Source organism: Sciurus carolinensis, chromosome 7 (assembly GCF_902686445.1).
Source record: "Sciurus carolinensis chromosome 7, mSciCar1.2, whole genome shotgun sequence".
Lineage (NCBI taxonomy): Eukaryota > Metazoa > Chordata > Mammalia > Rodentia > Sciuridae > Sciurus > Sciurus carolinensis.
The window spans coordinates 113,093,446-113,116,188 of record NC_062219.1 but is presented as its reverse complement, the minus strand read 5'-3'; the positions used below and the strand labels follow the sequence as shown (position 1 = coordinate 113,116,188).

General features: G+C 34.3%; 1 protein-coding gene across 4 annotated transcripts in view; it reads left to right on the top strand.

Annotated features, from left to right (window-relative positions):
- The window catches only part of Ubr2 (ubiquitin protein ligase E3 component n-recognin 2), a 129,147-nt gene that overhangs the window by 67,594 nt on the left and 38,810 nt on the right, over positions 1-22,743 (top strand). For 3 of the 4 annotated variants that reach the window (XM_047557688.1, XM_047557689.1, XM_047557690.1), the window contains 12 exons: positions 6,661-6,824; positions 6,904-7,003; positions 7,882-8,010; positions 9,136-9,319; positions 11,774-11,835; positions 12,627-12,737; positions 13,503-13,568; positions 15,088-15,210; positions 15,397-15,460; positions 15,952-16,076; positions 18,391-18,443; positions 21,789-21,891. In XM_047557688.1, coding sequence (XP_047413644.1) covers positions 6,661-6,824; positions 6,904-7,003; positions 7,882-8,010; positions 9,136-9,319; positions 11,774-11,835; positions 12,627-12,737; positions 13,503-13,568; positions 15,088-15,210; positions 15,397-15,460; positions 15,952-16,076; positions 18,391-18,443; positions 21,789-21,891 — 1,284 coding nt within the window. Of the gene's footprint in view, positions 1-6,660; positions 6,825-6,903; positions 7,004-7,881; positions 8,011-9,135; positions 9,320-11,773; positions 11,836-12,626; positions 12,738-13,502; positions 13,569-15,087; positions 15,211-15,396; positions 15,461-15,951; positions 16,077-18,390; positions 18,444-21,788; positions 21,892-22,743 lie in introns of those variants that run through there. The other variant, XR_007109405.1, reaches the window with a different exon arrangement.

The window sequence follows — 22,743 nt, the reverse complement described above, 5'->3', positions numbered from 1 at the left end:
TTCTGCCTTTTCCTAGCCTACTGCCTTTTCCCTTCCCATTCTTTGCAGAGTCATAGGCTGTAGAGATGGGGCCCAGGCATTTGTTGGGTTTGGGATTTTGATTTTATTGAGATAAGAGAATATACAGAAAAGTAAACCTGTGGTAACTGTATAGCCCAACAAGTTTTCACATAGTGGACTCACCCATGTTATCAGAATTCTAGAATTTTGGATTTTCTGTGTACGTAGTCTTATCAGCAGTGAATGGAGGCAGTATTTAGCTCTTATTTCCCAATATTTGCTGCTTTTTTGTTTTCTTTCTTATACTGACTGAAGCCTCTAGTAAAATATGGAGTACAAGTGGTAAATATAAAGCAGGAATCTTGGTCCCATTTCTGATCTCAGGAGAAATGCTTTTAATATTTCACCATAAGATATGATGCTTTGGGGTTTCTCTTGATTGGTTGGTTATAGATTCTGTTAAAGAAATTCCCTTTTATCCCTAGTGTTCTGTGAGATTTTTGCTTGTTTTTTTTAAAAAATCGTGAATAGATACATAATTTTCATGAATTCAGGAAAACGACTAGGTGATGTGACCATGTAAATTTTTTTCTCCTTTTGTCTGTTAAGGTGATTTTATATGAATTGATTTTTTTTTTCAAATGTCATATTACTAATGCATTAGGAAATAAGACAAATGTGGTTGTGATTTCTTATTCTTTTTCTGTATTGCTTGATTCATTTTATGCACCCTTATTTGTAAGAGATTAGATGGCAATTTTCTTTTCTTATAATGACCTTTTTGGGTTTTGTTACCAAGATTATGGAGGACTTGGGAAGTGCTGGGGAGTGATATTGGCCAAATTATATTGTTATATTGTGTGTATATATGCATATGTAGCAACAAATCCCATCATTACGTGCAACTGTAATGTACCAGTAAAAAAATGTGGGAGTAAAAAGACTATGGAGTACTTGTTCATAAATTGACAAGTGTATTTTGTTTTCTGGAAAAGTTAATGTAGAATAAGTTACCATGTTTTTAACTATTGGGAAGAATTCTCTGGTGTACCGTTTGGACCTGGAAATTTCTTTGTGAAAACATTTTTATACCATTTTAATTTCTTTAATAGGTATAGAACTACTAAAATGTTCTGTTGTTCTTTTAATAAAAAACAATGGTGTTTTTTCCTATTTGCTCATTTCACCTAAGTTTCCAGTTACATTGATTTAAATTGGTCCTGATCTTACCTTATATATTATATTTTTCTTAGTTGCAAGTCTTCTTCTATTTAATATTTTTAAGATCTGTAGTTTTTATAGACTGTTTTGAATTTAAATTTTTCTCTTTTTCTAATTAGTCTTTCTGGAGATCTCTCCCCTTTTTTCCTTTCAAAGAGACAATATTTACTTGTATTGATTTTTCTCTTTTGTACATTTGCTTTGTTTTGTTAATTTCTACTCTGTTATTTCCCTTTTTGTATTTTCTTTAGATTTATTTTGCCATTCTTTTTGTAGTTTCTTACAATAGGTATTGAGATCATTGCCTTTCAGACTTTCTTCTTTTTATTGGTACACTATATTTCTACATCATAATGGTTTTCATTGTTACATATTTGTACATGCACATAACATAATTTGGTCAATTTGGGATGTAGCTGAGTGGTAGCATGTGCAAGGCCCTGGGTTCAATGCCTAGTGCCAAAATAAAAAAAAATTGAGTCTTTCTTTTTTTTGATGAGATCATTTAAAATTTAAGTTCCCATCTGAGCATAATTTTAACTGCATCCCACAATTTTCTGTGTCATTATTATGCAATTCAGAAAACTCAGTTCCTTTGTGATATTTTCTTTGACCTATATGTTATTTAGAAGTATGTTGCCCATTTTCAAAACATTTGGACATTTTCTAGTTGTTATTTGTTGAAGATTTCTAGCTTATTTTCACTATGATTAGAGAACATAACTCTATATGATTTGAATCCTTTGGAATTTGTTGAACCTTGTTTTATGGCTCAAAGTATTTTCAGTTTTGATAAATGTTTAGGGTGCACTTGGAAATAATGTGCATTCTATCATTATTAGATGCAGTGTTTATATCAGATCAAGTTTGTTATTTTCAGTGTGCAGGTCTTCTATGACCTTACTGATTTTTTTGTCTATCAGTATGGAGCTGATTGTTAATCTGTTTCTTTCTTCTTTTAATTCTCTGATTTTGCTCTATGTATCTTGAAGCTATGTGATTGGGTACATACAAATTAGAATTTCTGGACTTCCTATATTAAATCTTTTATTGTTTTATCTCAAAACAGTGTTCTGACCTTGATATGTAATCACAGCAACAACTGCTTTTGGCCAGTGCTTGCCTAGTACATCTTTTTCCATTGTTATATTTTTAAACTCTTTTGTATCCTTACATTCAAGCTGTGTCTCTTATTAAAAACATGTTTTTGGGTTGTATTATTTATGTAGTCTGACACTCCCTTAATAATTTAATTATATTATTTGTTGTATTATAATCCCCGATACATTTGACTTTCTGTTTACCATTTTACAATTTTTTGTTTGACCCATCTATTTTTGCTTTTCTCTTCTTTATAATTTTTGATCAGTTGTTTTATATCCCTCTTTAGTAACTTGTACATTCATTTAATACTCTTAAGGGTTACTGTAGGGGCTGGGGTTATGGCTCAGTGGTAGAGTGCTTGCCTAGCATGTGTGAAACACCAAGTTTGATTCTCTGCACCACATATAAATAAATGAATAAAATAAAGGTCCATCAACTTCTAAAAAAAATTTGAACATCGAACAACTTAGAGTATTAGTTCATGAAAAATAACTTGTACCAGAATACAAATCAACATGCTGCTTCTTTTAGGCAACATATTACAGTTGGGCACCACATTACTGCCTTGCAAGGGTGGAAGTCTAGACTTACCTCTCAACTCAGCCTTTGCTGGTATAAGTGGAAACGGGGTCACAGATTATTTTTCTGTGGTGGTTGTCTGGAAAAGAGTTATTGTCTGAAAGTTTTCTTCTATCTTGTTATGTTACTCCTTTCCTATAGCTACAAACATCAGGCCTTTTATTGGTTGGCTGGCTGACTTACTAGTTAAATCTGGGTCCAGTTGGTGTTCCAGTTTGCCAGCTCCTTCAGTTCAAATTCAAATACTTATGAGGAAACAAAAAACTCAGGGACCTCACCACCCTGTCATTCCTTGGGTCCTGGTTGTCCTAGCCATTTTGCTACCTTCTCTTCACCTTTTTGTTTTGTTTCAATTTTTAATGTATTTTTTAGTTGTAGATAGACACAATACCTTTATTTTATTTTTATGTGGTGCTGAGGATCAAACCCAGTGCCCCACTTATGCGAGGCAAGCACTCTACCACTGAGCCACAAACCCCAACCCCTTCTCTTCACCTTTTAAGAGTCTTATATTCCTTTGGTATACGATGTTTGGGGTTTATAGTTATACTTAACAAGAAGAATAAAGAAAAGTACATCTACTCCATCTTTCCTGAACTCCTAACATTCTTCATAGATTTGTGTTTTTGTTTTGTACCAGGGATTAAACCCAGGGGCACTCAACCACTGAGCTCTAATTTTGTTCCTTATCTTTCTAAGTCTGCCAGATCACTACTTTATTCTTCTAAGCTTTCTGCTCTTCTCAGACCTCCATCCTGCAGAGCTTCAGAGTTTTACAGGTATCTTGAGAGGGAAACTGAAGAAATGTTGGGCTCAGCTTTCCACGCTTTTGTTCTTACTAGGACTCTGGCCTCTCCGACACCCTGGCATAGCTAAGATCTCAGCAGGTGTTCTCTCTAATAATAGCAGCTCTGTGCACTCTTCATTAGGATCATTAATTCCCTCATACCCCTTCCAAAATAGACCAATGCCAAGGGAAAGCTGCAGCAGAAGGTTGCTCACTTCCCTATGCACTTCCCTTTCTCCGTGATTTTATTCCCTGAAGTCTATGTTTCAGCAACTCTCTGAGGATTTTTCTTTTCCCTTTATCTTTCCCTCCCTTCCCCTGCCTCTCTCTTTTCCTTCCTTCCTTTCCTTCCTTCTGACTCTCATTGTTCCTGGCAGAATTATTGGTTAGCCTCAGGATACTTCATCCTGACTGGGAGCAAAGAGTATTAGCGTAGTTTTTCTGGAAAAGCTCCGTTAATAATTCTTATATATAACCCTTGTCAAAAATAACCTGCCCTAGATATTACTGAAATTATTTTATAGCATTGTTACCTTGTGAATCCAAATTACTGTACAGTTAACCCAGTCTTCATTTTTAAATAGTTTGATCAATTATAATTCAAGCAATTAGTATCATGGTTGTTTCAGTTTATTTTCTTAAATGTGCCCTCAGTCAGCATTATCCCTGTACCATTCTATTGCATTTAATTTACCAAAGTGTGTGCATAGGCCATTGTTATTGTTCAGTGAAGTTTTTTAGTTTTAGGGGAGAATTTGGCCCATTTTCAATAAGCTGTTAAATGTATGATGTGCCTTGCAATATAAAACTGAATACGAATTACCAAAAAAAAAAAAAAGAAAGAAAGAAAAACTGTGAAGTAAGCAGTGGTAATGCCTTTTAAAGCAAAGTGTACTGTAGGCATAAAAACTAGTTGAGGGTTTTTTTTAAGGATATATGATAAGAAGTACTAGGACTCTATAGTAATGTTAGATTTTTAGTGCTAAAATTACCTTGAAAGGTTAGCAACAATCTTGGCATAAAGTGATGAAGCCAAGCACATAAGGTTTTTTAAAAAATCCTTCTGTTTCTAACTTTTATTAGTTATCTTTTTAGAAGTAGAAATGCCAGCATAGCTCCCATTTTAATGGGACATTTCTAATGGGTCAACCTGTTAATGTTTTTATTTGGCACCCAGTAAAGACAATTAGAATCTAATCCAAAACTATGTACAGGTGAACCATCTCTTTTAACATTTACCTGAAACCAAAAATGATAGTAAGTGCCCTGATTGTGAGATTTAAATTCTAACAATGTTGTCTCTCCACCAAACTTTTTACGACCTGCTCTAAGTCTTGTAAGCTAGTTCTACACAATTTTTTCTTAACTCATAGGAATTGAATCATACTTATTTATCATCCTCAAAATCAGTTAATGCAACAAAAAGGAAAATCCTTTTGCTTAACCTATTAACACCCTTTACCCTTTTATACTTGACTTTTAATCTTCACTGGAAAATATTCTGCCATTCTGATCATTGCAGTTTTCCTTAGTTAAGTCAGAAAGTCTATTTTTACTTTGAATATCACCATTTTTACTGTAATAAAAAAGATCATGATCAGAATGGTAAACCTCAGTGTTTAAAGTTACATTGTGTTATATTAGGGGTAAGGTCCACATTGCAGGTAGGCATATAGATTGTTAAGCCTCTTATGGAGACAGTTTGGTGATAATGTCAGAATTTATAATGTATATATACTATAGTAATTCTACTTTTAGGAAATTAGTCTGTACATATATTTGTAACTGTACACAGTGAATATTTATTGCAACATCTTTTGTAATAGCTTAGATCTGGAAATAACCCAAATCTTACCAGTAAGGTCCAACTAAATAAAATATGATACAAATATACCTGATGATAATTTAAAAGAATGAGGGAGCCAGTGTTGCACGCCTGTGATCCCAGCAACTTTGGAGACTGAAGCAAGAGGATCGCAAGTTCAAGTTCAGTCTGGGAAACTTAGAGAGACCCTGCCTCAAAATATAAAAGAACCAGGAATACCCCTGGGTACATTCCATAGTACCGGGGCGGGGAAAGAATGAGGGAATTATATATGAACTGATATGGGACAGTCTCTAAAATACATTATATAGGGCTAGGGATATAGCTCAGTTGTTAGAGTACTTGCTTATCATATGCAAGGACCTGGGTTCAATTCCTAGCATGGCAAAAATTAATTAATTAAGTTATAACAAGAACAAAATAGTATTTATAATATGCTATTCTTGGGGGGGAGAGATAGATATACATATTCATATTTATATATACTTTATACTTTATATATTCGAATTATATGTGTGTCATATATACAAATATTATATAAACATACCATCTTTAGAAGATTGCAAGAAACTGCCAGTAGTGTCTGCATTTACATGGAAGACCTCAGAAGCTTGGAAACTTACTTTTTACCTGTTATATTTGATGACATTTACATAATTCCTTATTCAAAATATGTATGTGTGTGTATGTGTACATATGTATATTTGTTTATACCTTTCTTTTCATATAGAAATGAAAACAATTTCAGCTAGGGAGATTGAGGCAATATAGTTTCATACTGAGTTCTAAAAAAATCTGTGCCATAAACCTCTGGATCCTAGAATAATTATACCATACCATTATAGGTGTCTAAATGTCTCAGTTAAGGAAAGTTTGCAGCCTGGTTCAGATCCCCCACCCTGAATTATCTTTGAATAATGAGCCTTGGATCTGTCTTCTAACATTCTGGCATCTGATATAATTGTTGCTCCATACACGTGGCAATTGGAGTAAGTAATTGTTATTTAGAAATATCCAGTAATGCATTTATGATATTATATAGTTGTGTTGAAAAAAGTTTAATGCAAAAGCAATATCACTGACTTTTTTAGCTTCCTAGCAAATAGCTTTTGATTATCATGCATTCTGATATACTTTGTTTTAGGCTCGAATGCTTATCACAGAAGAAAACCTGATGACCATTATTATTAAGACTTTCATGGATCATTTGAGACATCGAGATGCCCAGGGCAGATTTCAGTTTGAACGATATACTGCTTTACAAGCCTTCAAATTTAGGAGAGTTCAGAGCCTTATTTTAGATCTCAAGTAAGTTTTTCTTTAATTGTCAGACCAGTCACAGCTTGTAAAATCTTAATATGTTCATTGCTACTGTTATCTTGTTCAGGTATGTGTTAATTAGCAAACCAACTGAATGGTCAGATGAGCTGAGGCAGAAGTTCCTAGAAGGGTTTGATGCCTTTTTGGAGTTACTGAAATGTATGCAGGTATGTATAAATTGACGCTTTCTCTTTTTTTCTTTTTTTTAGTCTTTTTTTACCATTGTTCTTTGAACTGAACACCTTTCTCTCTGTGATTTTTTTTTTTTTTTCGGTTTTTTTATTGTTCTCTTCATTTTGAGCACATTTCCAAAAGATCAATTTGAATGGCTACAATTTGGATCAAGAAACTCCTCTCTATTTGGAGACTCTTAGAAAGGTGTGGAGTGAATTAGATTCCAGCAAAGGTTCTGGCATCTAGTGCTTTTTTGTATTTGGTATTCTTTTGGTTATTACTAATATGTATTTACCAGTTCAGTAACATTTATTTTATTTATTTATTTATTTATTTTTCCAGTACTGGGGATCGAACTCAGGGCCTTGTGCTTGCAAGGCAAGCACTCTACCAGCTGAGCTACCTCCCCAGCCCCTCAGTAACATTTAAAAACCTGTCAAGGGGCTGTAGATATAGCTCAGTATTAGAACATGTGCTTAGCATGTATGAGGGCCTGGATTGTATGACTGACACCACCGAAAATATCAAAAGCCTGTCAAATTTCTCCTAACTTTTTTTAATATGGATAGTAGAGTTAAAAAGGAATTTGAAAGATTATTACAGTGAAATATTAAAATATTTTGTTTTCTGAAGCAGATTTAGAGATATAATTCATCCTATAGTTTATTAGGATTTTTTTCCTTGTATTTTAGAGAATGTTACATAAATATATAATTTAAAAAGCTATGACTTTTCTTAACTACTTGAAGCTTCCTGTTAAGACTTGTATGATTTTATAATCAATATATATTTATCCTGTATTATTTCTTACGTTTCTTATAAGAGAAAAGGTATAGTTTTTATTTATATAAAATTGTTTACTTTCTTTAAGGGAATGGATCCAATCACCCGTCAAGTAGGACAACACATTGAAATGGAACCAGAGTGGGAAGCAGCCTTTACACTACAAATGAAACTAACACATGTCATTTCAATGATGCAGGACTGGTGTGCTTTAGATGTGAGTTGCTTCTAGGTCTGAGGGATAAGAGAAAAATAGAAGAGGGGGAATAGACAGTATCCTAAGAGATTTGGAGAAAATAGTTTTATAGCTTAGCCCTTAAAATAGCATGTTTTCCCTTTTCAACTGTAAATGTAATAAAAAATGTTAAACCTTTAAAGCCTTAAGAAAAACCTTGGTAAATAGAAAAGGAAATAATCTACCACCCTCTCTTCCCTCATGTAACTATATCTTCATTTTTTCCATATTCCTTTCTATACTTTGAACATATAAAGTAGTAATTTATAAATTTATCCAAAAAAAAGTTTTATTATTGGTACATTCGTCCTGTGTTTTAAATTCTTTTGGCCTTCCTTTGGCAATAAAGTATAAATAAGAACTTTTGTAACTTAGGCAATCAGGAACAGGTGAATATGTGTAAGGAGTTCAGAACTTTGTAAAATTTTACTGAACAAAGAATAAAGAATATTCCTCCAAATTAGGAATATTCTTTGTTTTTTTAATAATATTCTGTGGTGAGGAGGACTGTGTTCTCGGAGATAGGAGAAGACACTTTGGTTGGAGCAGAGAGGTTGAGGGCAGTGAGGTGAGCAGAAATACCTGACTTTGCAGGGCTTGGAAGCTATGGAAGGAAGTTTTTCACTGTATTTTTACTGAAGGTGGGAAGCCATTAGAGACTACCTAGCAGAAAAGTGACATGATCTAATTTACATGTTTTTCAAAATTATTCTGTGTAGAGAATGAGTAGATGAGGCAAGCGCTGAAGCACGGACTAGAAAGATGGTTGGCCATGCCTTGGAGTTACTGAAGGTAGAGAGAAGTGGCTAATTGGGGCGAAATTTAGACGCAGATGCCAGCTTGACAATAGATCAGACGGATGTGGAGTGAGGTAGAGTAGACAGAGTATTAGAATAGCTTCTAGATTCCCAGCAGCTTCATTGATAAGAGATAACATTCAATGGGACAGGAGCCTCTGGAAGAGGCCAATTCTGGGAGGGAGAACTGAGTTTGGTTTTAACCATATTGTTATCTGAGGTACTTACTCATCATCAAATTTGACGTGCTTATTCAATGTTGTAGAAACCCAGTCTTTTGAATAACTTACAGAAAAACCCTCTTTTTTAGGAAAAAGTGTTAATTGAAGCTTACAAGAAATGCCTCGCTGTATTGATGCAGTGTCATGGTGGTTTTACTGATGGTGAACAGCCTATCACACTAAGTATTTGTGGACATTCAGTGGAAACTATCAGATACTGTGTTTCCCAAGAAAAAGTTAGCATTCACCTCCCAGTTTCTCGCTTACTTGCAGGTAAAGCATTTCCCCTAAAAAAGAACCCTAAAATTATCTTCAATTATTATTCGTGGTGGCTAAGATTTATGAGTACCTACTATTATACCTATTATTCTTAGAGTTTTATGTGTTTATTTGATCATCACAGGAGGTAGGTATTAATATTAGTTGCTTCACAGATGGGAAGACTATGGCACATAGAGTGTACTTAGTGTCACATGGCAAAGAAGAATCAGAATTGGCATTTTGAAGCTGTTTGGCATCACTGGCCATGTTTATAACCATTGTACCATAGACTTAACTACAGATGCTACATGTTTTATTGTTTAATTCAATCCAGCTTCAAAGTCTGTGTTCTTAAAAATCAAACTAATCTGCATTTACACATTTGCTAATAAACTAAGCAACCCTAGGCTTCTTCTCCCTCTAAGCTTTTCCTTACACATTTGTTGGTAACCTTTTAAGCAGAAGTTTATAAATGAGTGCCATATTGAGGTGATAGTTTTTTAAACTCAATAGTTGATTTACAAGTCATTTATAATTGTTAAAATATCTGAAGCTGCCATCTTGCAGCAGCCAAAGACTTTGAATATGCACTTATCCATCTCTGCAAATTCATTTCAGTACAACTTCCATATTTCTTGATTCTTTCGTGCTCACACACCATTGTTCCCTTAAATTCCATTTTAACTCAGAGAATAGAAGTTATCAGAAGATAGATATTGGACTGGGGAGATAGCTCAGCTGGTAGAGTGCTTGCCTTGCAAGCACAAAGCCCTGAGTTCCATGCCCAGTACCAAAAAAAAAAAGAAGATAGATATTGTTACCCATTGCAGAATATATAATTTAACCTATGTTTGTGGTTCAGTAATTTTTAATGATGTAAAGGTATATACTTTGTTTCGGTTTTGTTTTGCTCTCTGTTTTTCCTAGCAGAGATTGTAAAGAATTCGTATTTTTTTCTTAAATGTTTGATAAAGTTCACCAGTGTAACCATATGATGTTTTCAGGATTGTTTATTATTGATTCAGTTTCTTCAATAATTATAGGCATATTCAAATTATCTTATTTCTCCATGAGAGTGTTGGTACTTTGTGTCTTTTAAGGAATTTAGGAGTCTAGAGTTGTTCATAGTATTCCTTCATAACTGGGGTCAGTAGTAGTGATCCCTCTTTCATTCTGACAGCATTTTTTCATTGCTCTAAGCATTATCACATTGCCCTGCTGATAGACCTTGGTGTGCCAGCTGTCTTTGGGGTGTGTTATTGAAGTTGTAGTGAATTGATATTACTTACTTTGAGGCTTATGCAGTTGTTCTTCTTAAACATATGAATATTGAAATAGTACAGTAGTTAGTTACCTAGAGTGAAACTGTGATCATACAAAAAAGTTTATCCTATTCCTATAACTTGTTTGGGCCCAGTTCTGTTTTTATAAGTGTATGGAGCAACTGAAAACTGTTGGTTCTCAACATAGGCAACTGATATCATGTTCTGGAGAAGGACTGGAATAAAAGGCAGGAAAGTGGGTCTCTTGTCCAGTTCATCCACTGATCTCTTCTTCCTTTAAAAATCTGGTTTTATGGGTTAGAAGCTGAAGAAAGTCAATATCCTAAAAAGGTACTAATCTCTGCCTAGATCTTTACCTCCCGAAATTTGTGCAGTGAATATTTTGGAGTATTCATCTCACTGTATTTGATGATCCCTATCCTGAGTGCTTATAATGTAATTGGTGAGCTAATAAGCAAATATACAAAAAACTGGTTATGCACAACTTGGAGTGTGTGCTAATAGAATTTGAGCAATAACTTTTGAGAACAAGTTATTAGGATGGGTCAGGAATGCAGGTCTTCCTAGATATGGAAGGTGGCCAATGTACATCGACAAGATTGTAAAGATTATTCTCTATTTAGGCAATGACATAAACGGGTCACAATCAGACTTAATGAAGGTCAAACCACAAAAAGAGCCTCTTGAAGTTAGGAACCAGAAAGGCTTTGATTCTAGAAGGTCTGGAGAACCTAATTCTGAGGTTCAGATCAATGCAAACCATGAATCTAGGGCCAATTTCTCTATTTGCCAGAAGCATCTCTCACCCTGTCCTTTAAATGGGAACAAACTCTATGTCTCAGTGAAATACAACTTTTAAAGTTGGCATAACATGTGTAAATTGTTTTGATGGTTATATAGCTGCTTTTGCTGTGTTTGTACATCTAACCTTTACTTCTAATGTCATCAGACTATGTTGGGATATGTAATTAAGGCTAGTTCTAATTCTGCCTTTGATACAGATATTCATTAGAATAACCATAAAAAACTTCATTTCTGGATATAGTTTGTTTTATATCTTAAGTTGTAACCCAAAAAGATACAAAAAAAAAAAAAAGGTTAAATAAGAAAGTCGAATGAATATTTAGGGTTTTTTCCTAAATTATTTTAAAATGTAAAAATACTTTTTTTTTCTTCCATGCAGGTTTGCATGTATTATTAAGCAAAAGTGAAGTGGCATATAAATTTCCAGAGCTCCTACCTCTAGTAAGTGGTTCTGACATTTAAATATAATACCTATTTATTATGCTCCTTGTTTTTGAAATCATATTGAAACAAACTTTTATTTAATCTTGGTTCTCACCAAGCATGGTGGCACACACCTATAATCCCAGCAACTCAGAAGGCTAAGATAGGAAGATCACAAGTTCAAGGCCAGCCTCAGCAATTTAGTAAGTCCCTAAGCAACTTAGACCCTGTCTCAAAGTGGAAAGACTAGGGCTTTGACTCAGTTGGTAAAGCACCCCTGGGTTAAATCCCTAGTACTGAAAAAAAAAATCTGGGTTCTCCAGAGAAACAAAACCCATAAAATGTGTGTGTGCATGTATGCATATGTGCTTGAAAGAGAGATTTATTTTAAGGAACTGCCTCATGCAATCATAGGGGCCAGCAAATCTAGTCTACAGGGCACCTGACAGACTGGAGGGACCCAGAGAAGAGTTAATGTTGCAGTATCAAGAACAAAGGCAATCAGAGAGAATTCCTTCTCCTCAGGAACTTTTTAAGACTTTCAACTGAATTGAACAGGTCTACCCAGCATTATGGAGGGTAATTTACTTTACTTAAAGTCTACTGAAATGTTACTCATTTATAAAAATAATACCTTCTTGGCAACAACCAGACTGGTGTTGACGATAAACTGGGTACCAGAGCCCAGCTAAGCTGGCACAAAATCATGCTGTAAAATAATTTTAACCTGTGTTTTATAAAACTTTGATTCTTATCAACCAAATTTCTTTATGGAGTTGACTTTTTATGGATTTTTTTTTAACATACAGAGTGAACTTAGCCCACCCATGTTGATTGAACACCCTCTTAGATGTCTTGTTTTATGTGCCCAAGTACATGCTGGAATGTGGAGAAGAAATGGGTTCTCTCTAGTAAACCAGGTAAGCTTTTTCTTTTTTTTAATTCTGTGTAGTTTTCATTCCATTCATTGGCTTCTGTGAAGGTTGTAGTTTTCAGTGGATTTAGTCATTGAAAGTTTACAGTCTATGTGAAAATTATTTTAAAAGATAACCTTAATGATAAACCAAAAAAGCTTCTTAAAAATTTACTTACAGGACTGGGGAGATAGCTCAGTCGGTAGAGTGCTTGCCTTGCAAGCACAAGGCCCTGGGATCGATCCCCAGCACCACAAAAAAAAAAAAAAAAAAAAAAAAATTTACTTACAGTTTGTTAGTAACAGAATTTCAAGTAGAAATAAATAACAGTGATATGGTTTTTCTTTTGAAGTAGTATTTTAGAACAGTTGAATAGTAAAAAGCAATGTAATTATAAATTTCATCTATTTATATTAAATTGGATTAAAATAAAAGTCCTTTTAGGTAGAGATCTAAAGTTGAGATTTTAATTTTTAAACTTCACTAAGGCTTAGTTGGATTTTTTTCTCATATTTTTGACACTTTAAACCTTCATGAAGTAACAACCTTTAATTTTGTTGAGAAACTCAAAGTTGGCTGCAAATGTAAACCATAGTGGCTACTACGTGGAAATTTCTAATTAACCTGTACTAAGATAATGTTAACTGTTCAGGAAATCGCATCATATACACACCAGTGGTTGTACTTACACAAACCCATGTGCTTTTAAGGGAGTGAGGGATGAGATAGTTGCCTATTTACCCAATATAATCAAAAAAAATTTTTTTTTAGATTTATTACTACCATAATGTGAAATGCAGACGTGAGATGTTTGACAAGGATATAGTGATGCTTCAGGTAATGAATTAAAAATATTGAATCTAAAGGTTATGGTTATTTTTCCACTGAATCCAATCACTTAATCAGTTACTCGTAACTGTACAGTTATCCTAGCCCTATCCAGCAAAGCTTCACACTCAGACTTCCAGCCTATAGAACATGTCCACCTAGATTTTCTGGATACATCTCAGATTCAACATGTTCAAAATAACTCCTCTTAACTTCCTTCTTACTTTCTTCCTATCTAGGTGCCCTAGCTTGTTCAATTATTCCATAGATCACACAGTTGCTAAAGTTAGAAAAATGAAAACCACCCTTTGGTTATTGATTATCTTCTGGTTCTTTAAGTAATTTTTTGATTGGGGGGTGGTTTACCATTGAGCTACATCCTCAGCTTGTTTTAATTTTGAGACAGGATCTCACTAAGTTGCTTAGGGCCTTACTGCTAAGGCTGGTCTCCAATGTGTGAATGTGTGAGGCTTCCTGCCTCAGCCTTCTGTGCCACTGCCCCTAACTAATTATTTAACTAATTTTAAACCCTTTAATTTTCAAGGCTTCAGATATTTAACTACCTTGAAGATCCCTGAATTTGCTGTGCTATCTCTTAAATCTTAAAACTGCACATTTATTTATTTTGGTCCCTGTATTTCCCCTTGTCCCTTTTCCCTTCACCTCGCTTAGTTATTTTCCAGTGTGTCTTAGTGTTTAGTTTATTACTTTCTTCAGGAGTCCTTCTCTGACATGCTAGAACTTGACCAGTTATCCCTTTGTGAGAACCCATAGCATGATACTTATCCCCATGATGGCACCCACAACTCTAGATTTTGAGCACCTGTTCACCTTTCATCTCCCCTAAACTATGGCAACTGTATTCAGTTTCTTTATTTGTCCCTTTTGCCTTGCACAGTGCTTGTCACACAGTGGTTGTTCCGTGTTACTGCTGAATGAATATAGTAATTGTGAAAAAAAGAGATAAGAAATCAAAATATAAAAAAACTTATTGGTTCCAGGTTGATTGAGAATTTTTACAAATGGAATTAAAAGAGAATTGAAACTAATATTTAAAAGCTGTCTCTTCAGTAAGTATAATGCTTACCACAAAAAAAAATTCAAGGCATCTTGATAATAATTTAATATGGATGCCTATTTTTAAAATTCTAGAAACTTAATTGACCTTTAGCTCAGAGGCCAGACAGTAAACCCTGATATACAACTTTGGAATCAAATCCATAGGAACACAATGATTTCAAAGCATTAAAAGCAAATAAAGTTTGAAAAAATCCATGCTGTTTTCATGTGTGGGTTTGGGTGTTGGAGGGTTTTTATCTTGTGTGTTTTGTTTTGTCAGTTTAGATTCCTATTCCCACTTGTCAGCTACCACGTGTAGGGATTGGGCTAAGTGAGTTTTTATCTCTTATTGTAATTTGTAAACAAATAAGCTGTTTTCTCTTGTGCACACCCAGATATCTCCCACTAATTGCGCAGTGTCCCTTTTGACCTTCCTCTTTTCCTTTATTTCAAACAAAAAACAAAAAAGACAGGTGTCTCCATGATGGATCCAAATCATTTCCTGATGATAATGCTCAGCCGCTTTGAACTTTATCAGATTTTCAGTACACCGGACTATGGAAAAAGATTTAGTTCTGAAATTACTCATAAGGTAAGGATGTGTTTTAAGAGACACAACACATCACTAAAGAAGCATCTTTCATTCTTTGTGAATATGTTAGTCATCTGAGAGAATACAGTATGCATATTCTTTTTTTTAAATTTATTTTTATTGTAAACAAATGGGGTACAAGTGTACATATTCTTATCTCTGAACATTTTCTTCCTGCACTTGTAGGATGTTGTTCAGCAAAACAATACTCTAATAGAAGAAATGCTGTATCTCATTATAATGCTTGTTGGTAAGTTTATATTGTTTGTCATATTTATAAATTATGTTGGATTTTGTGGTAGCAAATAGCTCAGAATTTTTGAACTGTGTTTCTTTTGCTGTTAGAAGATATGTACTCAGTTTTAGGGTAAGGGAATTAGGACATCCCTTTGTTTCTCCCTCCCCTCTTGTTACTGTAATGTTGAGAGTAGCAGTTCTGTGGTGCTTTAGAAAGAGGAGAGAAGACAACTTCAGAAGTATAATAAACTGGAAGAGTCTGTGTTTGGGGAAACAAGAAATTTAGCAAGCTTTCTGCTGCCTGAAGTCTGCCCTCATCTGCTGTCTGTGACTCAGAAGTATGGTTAGGAGCTGCTCTTTCCGTAGTTGGTTCCATGACCAGTAATTACTTTCCCATATGCAGATGTGTTGTGTTACACAAATTATAAATATATATAAGTATATATCACATAAGTATTGTGATTGTGTTAAGTGTGTGTATATATACCTTTTCTTTTTTGACAGGAGAAAGATTTAGTCCTGGGGTTGGACAGGTTAATACTACAGATGAAATTAAGCGGGAGATTATCCATCAGTTGAGCATCAAACCTATGGCTCATAGTGAATTGGTAAAATCTTTACCTGAAGATGTAAGTACCTATATTTTTAAAAAGAAATGTATAAGCTTTCCCTTCCTATCAGTCTTCTTTTTTTTTTTTTTTTTTCAGTTGTAGATGGACACAATACCTTTATTTTATTTATTCATTTTTATGTGGTGCTGAGAATCAAAGCCAGTGGCTCACACATGCTAGGCAAGCGCTCTACCCCTGAGCCACAACTCTAGCCCCTTCCTCTCAGTCTTATTATGTTTAGATTTACTTCTATACCTTTTATATATACCTTTCCCATAATTATAAAAAGTGTACTTCTAGGATATGTATAGTTCCAGTTACTCATATTAGAAGTAATTATAAGACAAGAATATTAGGGACTAGTTATAGAAAGCCAAATAGGAATATGATCTTTTACAATAAAACCATGAAAGAGGTAAGGACACTGAAAAACAGCTGGCCTGAAATAAATTTTAATATATAGTAGAGAGAGGTTGTTATATCTTTAATACAGAATTGCCATGAGTATAAATAACACTTTGTAATGTAGTACATTAAAGCTGGGAGTGAGAAATACCTACCTACTTGTATTGATGGACTAAATTTCTCCAGAGCTTTTTCCTTCCCAGGCATCCAAAAATTCTCCTTTTCTTTCTTTCTTTTGTTTTTGTTTTTGTTTTTCAGTACTGGGTTTGAACCCAGTATCTCATACGTGCTAGGCAAGGACTCTACCTCTGAGCTGCACCCACCCTGCAATTTTTTATGTTTTATTTTGAGACAGGGTCTTGGTAAGTTGCCCGGACTGACCTCAAATTTCTAATCCTCTTGCCCAGCCTCCTGAGTAAGGATTACAGGCATCTGCCATCATTCCTGGCTTCTCTTTCTTAATGAAGTCTTTTTTTTCCCTCTATTTTAGTGAATGTGATATTATAGTCACAATAACATTTTATAGGTTAAATTGCCGCTCTTTTCCCCCCAGGGCGATACGTTCCTCAGCTACCTATTTTTCTGCCATGAAACTTCAGAAACTCAACTCTAATAGTTGGGAAAGGATTTTATTTTCATTGAAACTTTTCAAGATATTTTCCCAAAATTGAAATGAATCAAAATTTTCAACCTTACCATTTATTCCTCTGAGATTTCAATCTGTCTTTGTTACATAGTAATACTTTTTTTTTAACTTTGTAGTATGAAAAGTTTCAAACCTGTATAGAAATGGATAACACTGTATAATAAACCCATCATCAGCTTTTGACAGTTGGCCAGTCTTCTGTCATCTACACCCCAACTATTAACCTCTGTGCTCCACTGGATTATTTTGTAGAGAATGCTGTTTACCATCATCTATAAATAGGACTTTATGTATCTAACACAGTGGCTTTTACCCGGGATGTTTTTGCCCCCTATGGAGGAGACCTGTAGCACTGTCACCACTCATTATAGGTTATAGGGTGCTACTTATGTCTAATGGGTAGAGGCCAGGGATGCTGCTAAACATCCTACAATGCACAGTCCTACAGAAAAGTTTTATGTGTTTTAAATGTCAGTGTGCCAAGGTTGAGAAACTTGGATCTAAGAGAATTTAGAACTTTTTAAAAAAAACTTACCCATATCATGATTACATTTTAGAAACCAACAGTACTTAATAATTTCTTATCACTGAATATCTAGTCAGGATAAAAGTTACTTGTACTTTTTAATGCAGAAAATGAATCCTGGGTCGTGAACCTACACATTAAAGAAAAATAAAATTTAAAACAGCATTTGCTGTTGTGGTTTTTTTTTTTGTTTGTTTGTTTTTTTTGCTTTTTCTTGCAGTGCTAGGGATCTAACCCCTAGGGCCTTGTGTGTGTTAGGCAAGGTCTCCACCACTGAGCTACAATCCCCATCCCGAAAACCACATTTTTAAAGTGATACACTCTCTGTACAAAGTGACAGCAACTGTATTTCCTGGACATTTTGACCAGAGAATTCCTTATTTACAGAATTTCTGTTAAAATGGAAGTGCTATTTTACTAAAAATATATAAGAAATTAGTATAACTATTTCACAAAATATTACATTTTACACAAATTCTTTTTAAATGTTTTATACCTATTAGTTTTTATTTTAATTCCTTTTGAAAGCTATTACCTTTATTCCATATGGTAGTGATATTTTTTGAAATTATATAAATTTGAATGTCAGCTTGCAAGAAAAATCTAAATGTGTATATCCCCATCTTTAAAAATGGGAATAATAATATATTTATTCATAGGGATGCCATGAGGGTTACGGAGATAAAGCACCAGGCTCAGTGTGCTACCATTGGTTATTAACATGAAGCACATTTACTTATTTCCTGTACCTTTAGGAGAACAAGGAGACTGGCATGGAGAGTGTAATCGAAGCAGTTGCCCATTTCAAGTGAGTTACTTCCTGTTGTTTCACATTTTGTGGAGCTTTTTAATAGTCATTTTTCTTAGAGTGTTTCCTTTGATGAAACTAAGGATGGATTTATTACTTTCAGAGTGACATTTTCATGTTATAATTCTGAACTAAACATTTCACTTTTATGATCTAGCCCTGCATTCAGAAATATAAAGTAGCATTATGAGGATTCATAGCATTCAGAACAGAAGTTCATACCCGATAGTTTCAAATAATAAGAATTAACCTGAGAAGTGATCTTGAGCTGTGATCTAAATAAATACATTGCAATTTCTTAAAATTGTTTTCTTCGTTTGCATTTGAAAGTGCCAACTAAGTTATAATGTTATGGGACGCAACTTAAGAACAGACCAATCACCACTGAGAAGTCCAAATTTGAGAGTCTTTATTAAGCTGGCCAACTGACTGTCTCACACAATGCCCCAAAAAAATGTCTATTGGGAGAACAGCCCCGACCACAGGGTTGTAGGGATTCTTATACCCAAAATCACATTAATCATAAGTGTTGCTATGATTCGAAATTACACATTAACATCATGAGATCATCGACAGAGGGGGAAGTGGGTCAAAATGTCCCTCACCTAGGTACAAACTAAAGAATGGTTGCTAACATCCACATAATTACTATTTACATGGTACATTGTTTAGGAGCAATAGGGATCAAAAGAGAGCAATTCTTTACTACTTAGGAGTTGCCATTGTATATTATTAAACATGTCACACCACGTAACTGATGATGGGCACAGAGGCGGGGTGTTCCCATGGGAGAAGCTTATTTCCTACATAACATGGAGTCTCAGAGCAAAATGGAGTCTGTTTAGTCATTTTCTTTAGAGTCTGGCCTATAACATTCTCATGGAGTCAGATCTGTCAGCCCATCACAATAAGACAACCCTGAATGCTTCCTTCTCCATTGTCCAGTATGTTCCTGAATGAATAAACTAGTTTATCCTCTTGAAGTTATAGGCAGTTTCTTAGTCGTGCTTTTTTCTTGCTTCCCACTCCAACTGCAGTGTCTTTATCTTTATTGATTATAAGGTAATGCTTTTGGAAAAAATACAGAAAGGTAAAGGTAGGAAAAAAAGTATCACTGTAATCCAGCTACTTTGGTGACTTCTACTACATTTATATATTCTTCTAAACTTTTTTCTATACTTGTAACATTTGTATCTGTATGTGTGTGTAATGGCTAGGAATATACATACTTTTAAAAAGATGGATTCATTTTATATTTATTGTCCTATAATCTTTTTAAAATTTAAACTTTAATGGGGTAGTTCTGTTTGTATCTTTTTTGTTTTCTTGTTTTTTCTAAACACCTTTTTTTTTTTTTTTTTTTTTAGTTGTCAGTGGACCTTTTATTTTTACTTATTTATATGTGGTGCTGAGAATCAAACCCAGTGCCTTACACATTTTGAGGCAAGTGCTCTACCACTGAGCTACAACCCCAGCCTCTGTTTTTGTTTCGTTTTAATATGCCTTGTCAGTATATATTCTTTTTACTTCTTCATAGTTATGTACTATAATGTATTTAACTTTTTCCTTATTGATGGATATTTGATTTTCTTTATTATGCACAAAGTATGGAGCTTTGCTGAACATGTCATTGGCATATATATCTTTGACTGTAAGAATGTTTGAAGAACTGCAAGATCAAATGGAAGGCATATGCATTTTAATACATAACCTCCAAATTGCCTTCCCAAAACTGTCATCAATTTCTACTCCCACTTCTAGCAGTGAGAGTGCCCTGAAACTTTGTCAAAGCTTAAATATTTTAATACATATGTTCTTCTTTTACCTTTTTTTTTTTTTTCAGTGATACTGGGTATTGAAACCATGACTTTAGTATATATGCTCTCTACCCCTGAGCTACACCTCAGCCCTATTCACTTCTTCAATTTCTACACATTAGATAGGTGGAAAATGTTACTTTACTTTAATAAGCATTGCTCTACCAATAAGGTTTAAGCATCTTTTCATGTGTTTATTGACCATTTATTATTAGTCAGACTTCTATACATTTTTCTTTGCAGTAATCACCCCACCTTATTGTTCCATAAGCATTTTTATATGTTAGAAATATTGCTTCTTACTGTGTTAAATACATTGCAAGTACTTTGTCCCTATCACTTGATTTTTTATTTTTTAACTTTGTGGTAGTGTTTCTCACAAATGTTTTAAATAGCTCTCTGTCTTATTCAGCTTCTGGGTTTTATAACCTGCTTAGGAAGGCTCTTTTAAACTCCAGTGTTATGCGTGCTTTTTTTACTTAATAGAACTTACCTCAAATATCTTGTCAGAATTCAGAAATTAATATCACTTTTAATGGTGATATCATTTTAATTGCTTAGAGATGCTGTCATTTATGTAAACTGTTCCCTATTGTTAGGCTTTTTTTTTTAATTTATTTTTATTGTGAACAAATAGGATACATGTTGTTTCTGTTTGTACATGGACTAACAGCATACCATTTGCGTAATCATGCATTCACATAGGGTAATGAGGTTTGATTCATTCTGTTATTTTTTCCTTCCCCCCATCCCCCCCACCCCTCTTTTCCCTCTATACAATCCCTCCTTCCTCCATTCTTGCCCCCCTCCCACCCCCCATTATGTGTCATCATCCGCTTATCAGTGAGATCATTCGTCTTCTGGATTTTTGAGATTGGCTTATTTCACTTAGCATGATATTCTCCAATTTCATCCATTTGCCTGCAAATGCCATAATTTTATTATTCTTTATAACTGAGTAATATTCCATTGTATATATATAAAACACAGTTTCTTTATCCATTTACCAATTGAAGGACATCTAGGTTGGTTCCACAGTCTGGCTATTGTGAATTGAGCAGCTATGAACATTGATGTGGCTGTATCTCTGTAGTATGCTGATTTTAAGTCCTTTGGGTATAGGCCGAGGAGTGGGATAGCTGGGTCAAATGGTGGGTCCATTCCAAGTTTTCTAAGCAATCTCCACACTGCTTTCCAGAGTGGCTGCACTAATTTGCAGCCCCACCAGCAATGTATGAGTGTACCTTTTTCCCCACATCCTCTCCATATTGTTAGGCTTTTGAATTGTTGGAGCTACATGTCCATCACATTCACTTGTTTATTCAGGATGAATTCAAAGTGAATGTGCTAAAGAAAATTGATGCACATAAGATTTTGGATTTAGAGTTCCAAATTAATCCATAGAAAATAGTTTCAGCATAACACCCACCAGCTGGATATCAGAGATTTGTTTCTTATCCTAATGTCTAAGACTCATGAATTGGTGTGTGACTTCCATAGTAATTATTGTAAGGGCCTTTTTTCGTAGGAAACCTGGATTAACGGGACGAGGCATGTACGAACTGAAACCAGAATGTGCCAAAGAGTTCAACTTGTATTTCTATCATTTTTCAAGGGCAGAGCAGTCCAAGGTAATTGGGAAAATTTAAAGTGTAGTGGGATCCAGGAACAGTCGTGCTTGTTCCTACGTAGGAGGCTGAGGCAAAAGGATTGAAAGTTTGGGGCCAAACTTGGCACCTTAGCAAGACCCTGTCCTAAAAAAAAAAGTAGGCTAAGGGATATAGTTCAGTGGTAGAGCATCCCTGAGTTCAATCCCCAGTACCCAAAAATAAATTAAAAGTGTAATGATTTATAAAATTATAAAAGTATAATTTATAAAAAGTGTAAAAAATATAATTTATAAAAGTATAATTAAAATATAGAAAACTTTTACTGCTTTTCACAGATTGAAAAATAATTTCCTTCATTTTTATTGTAGGAAATTTAGAAAATATAAAAAAGGTATAAATACAGGAAAAAAGTACAAATTGCATGGACTAACACTGCTTAACATTTTGAATGTCCCTGCCTCCAGTGTTTTGTGCATAGATTATAAGATCTATATTTATAATCTTAAATGTGCCCATACATCTTAGATTTTGAAGACAAATTTTCAATCTGCATTATAATTACTTAAACCATTTTACACACATTTCAGAATTGGTACTATTAAACATGCTTTTTATACAATTTTCCTAATTATTCTTAAGTAGTTAAATTTTGCCTTTTAGTAGTCTCCTCATACTTTTTTAATAAGTGGCATTAAACAAAGGTAGTTTTTTATTTGTTTAGTTTGTGTTTTTATTTTTGTTTTGTTGCTGGGGATTGAACCCAGAGGCACTTAACCACTGAGCCCCATCCCCGGCCCTTTTTTATATTTTATTTAGAGACAGGGTCTCACTGAGTTGCTGAGGCTGGCTTTGAACTCATGGTCTTCCTACTTC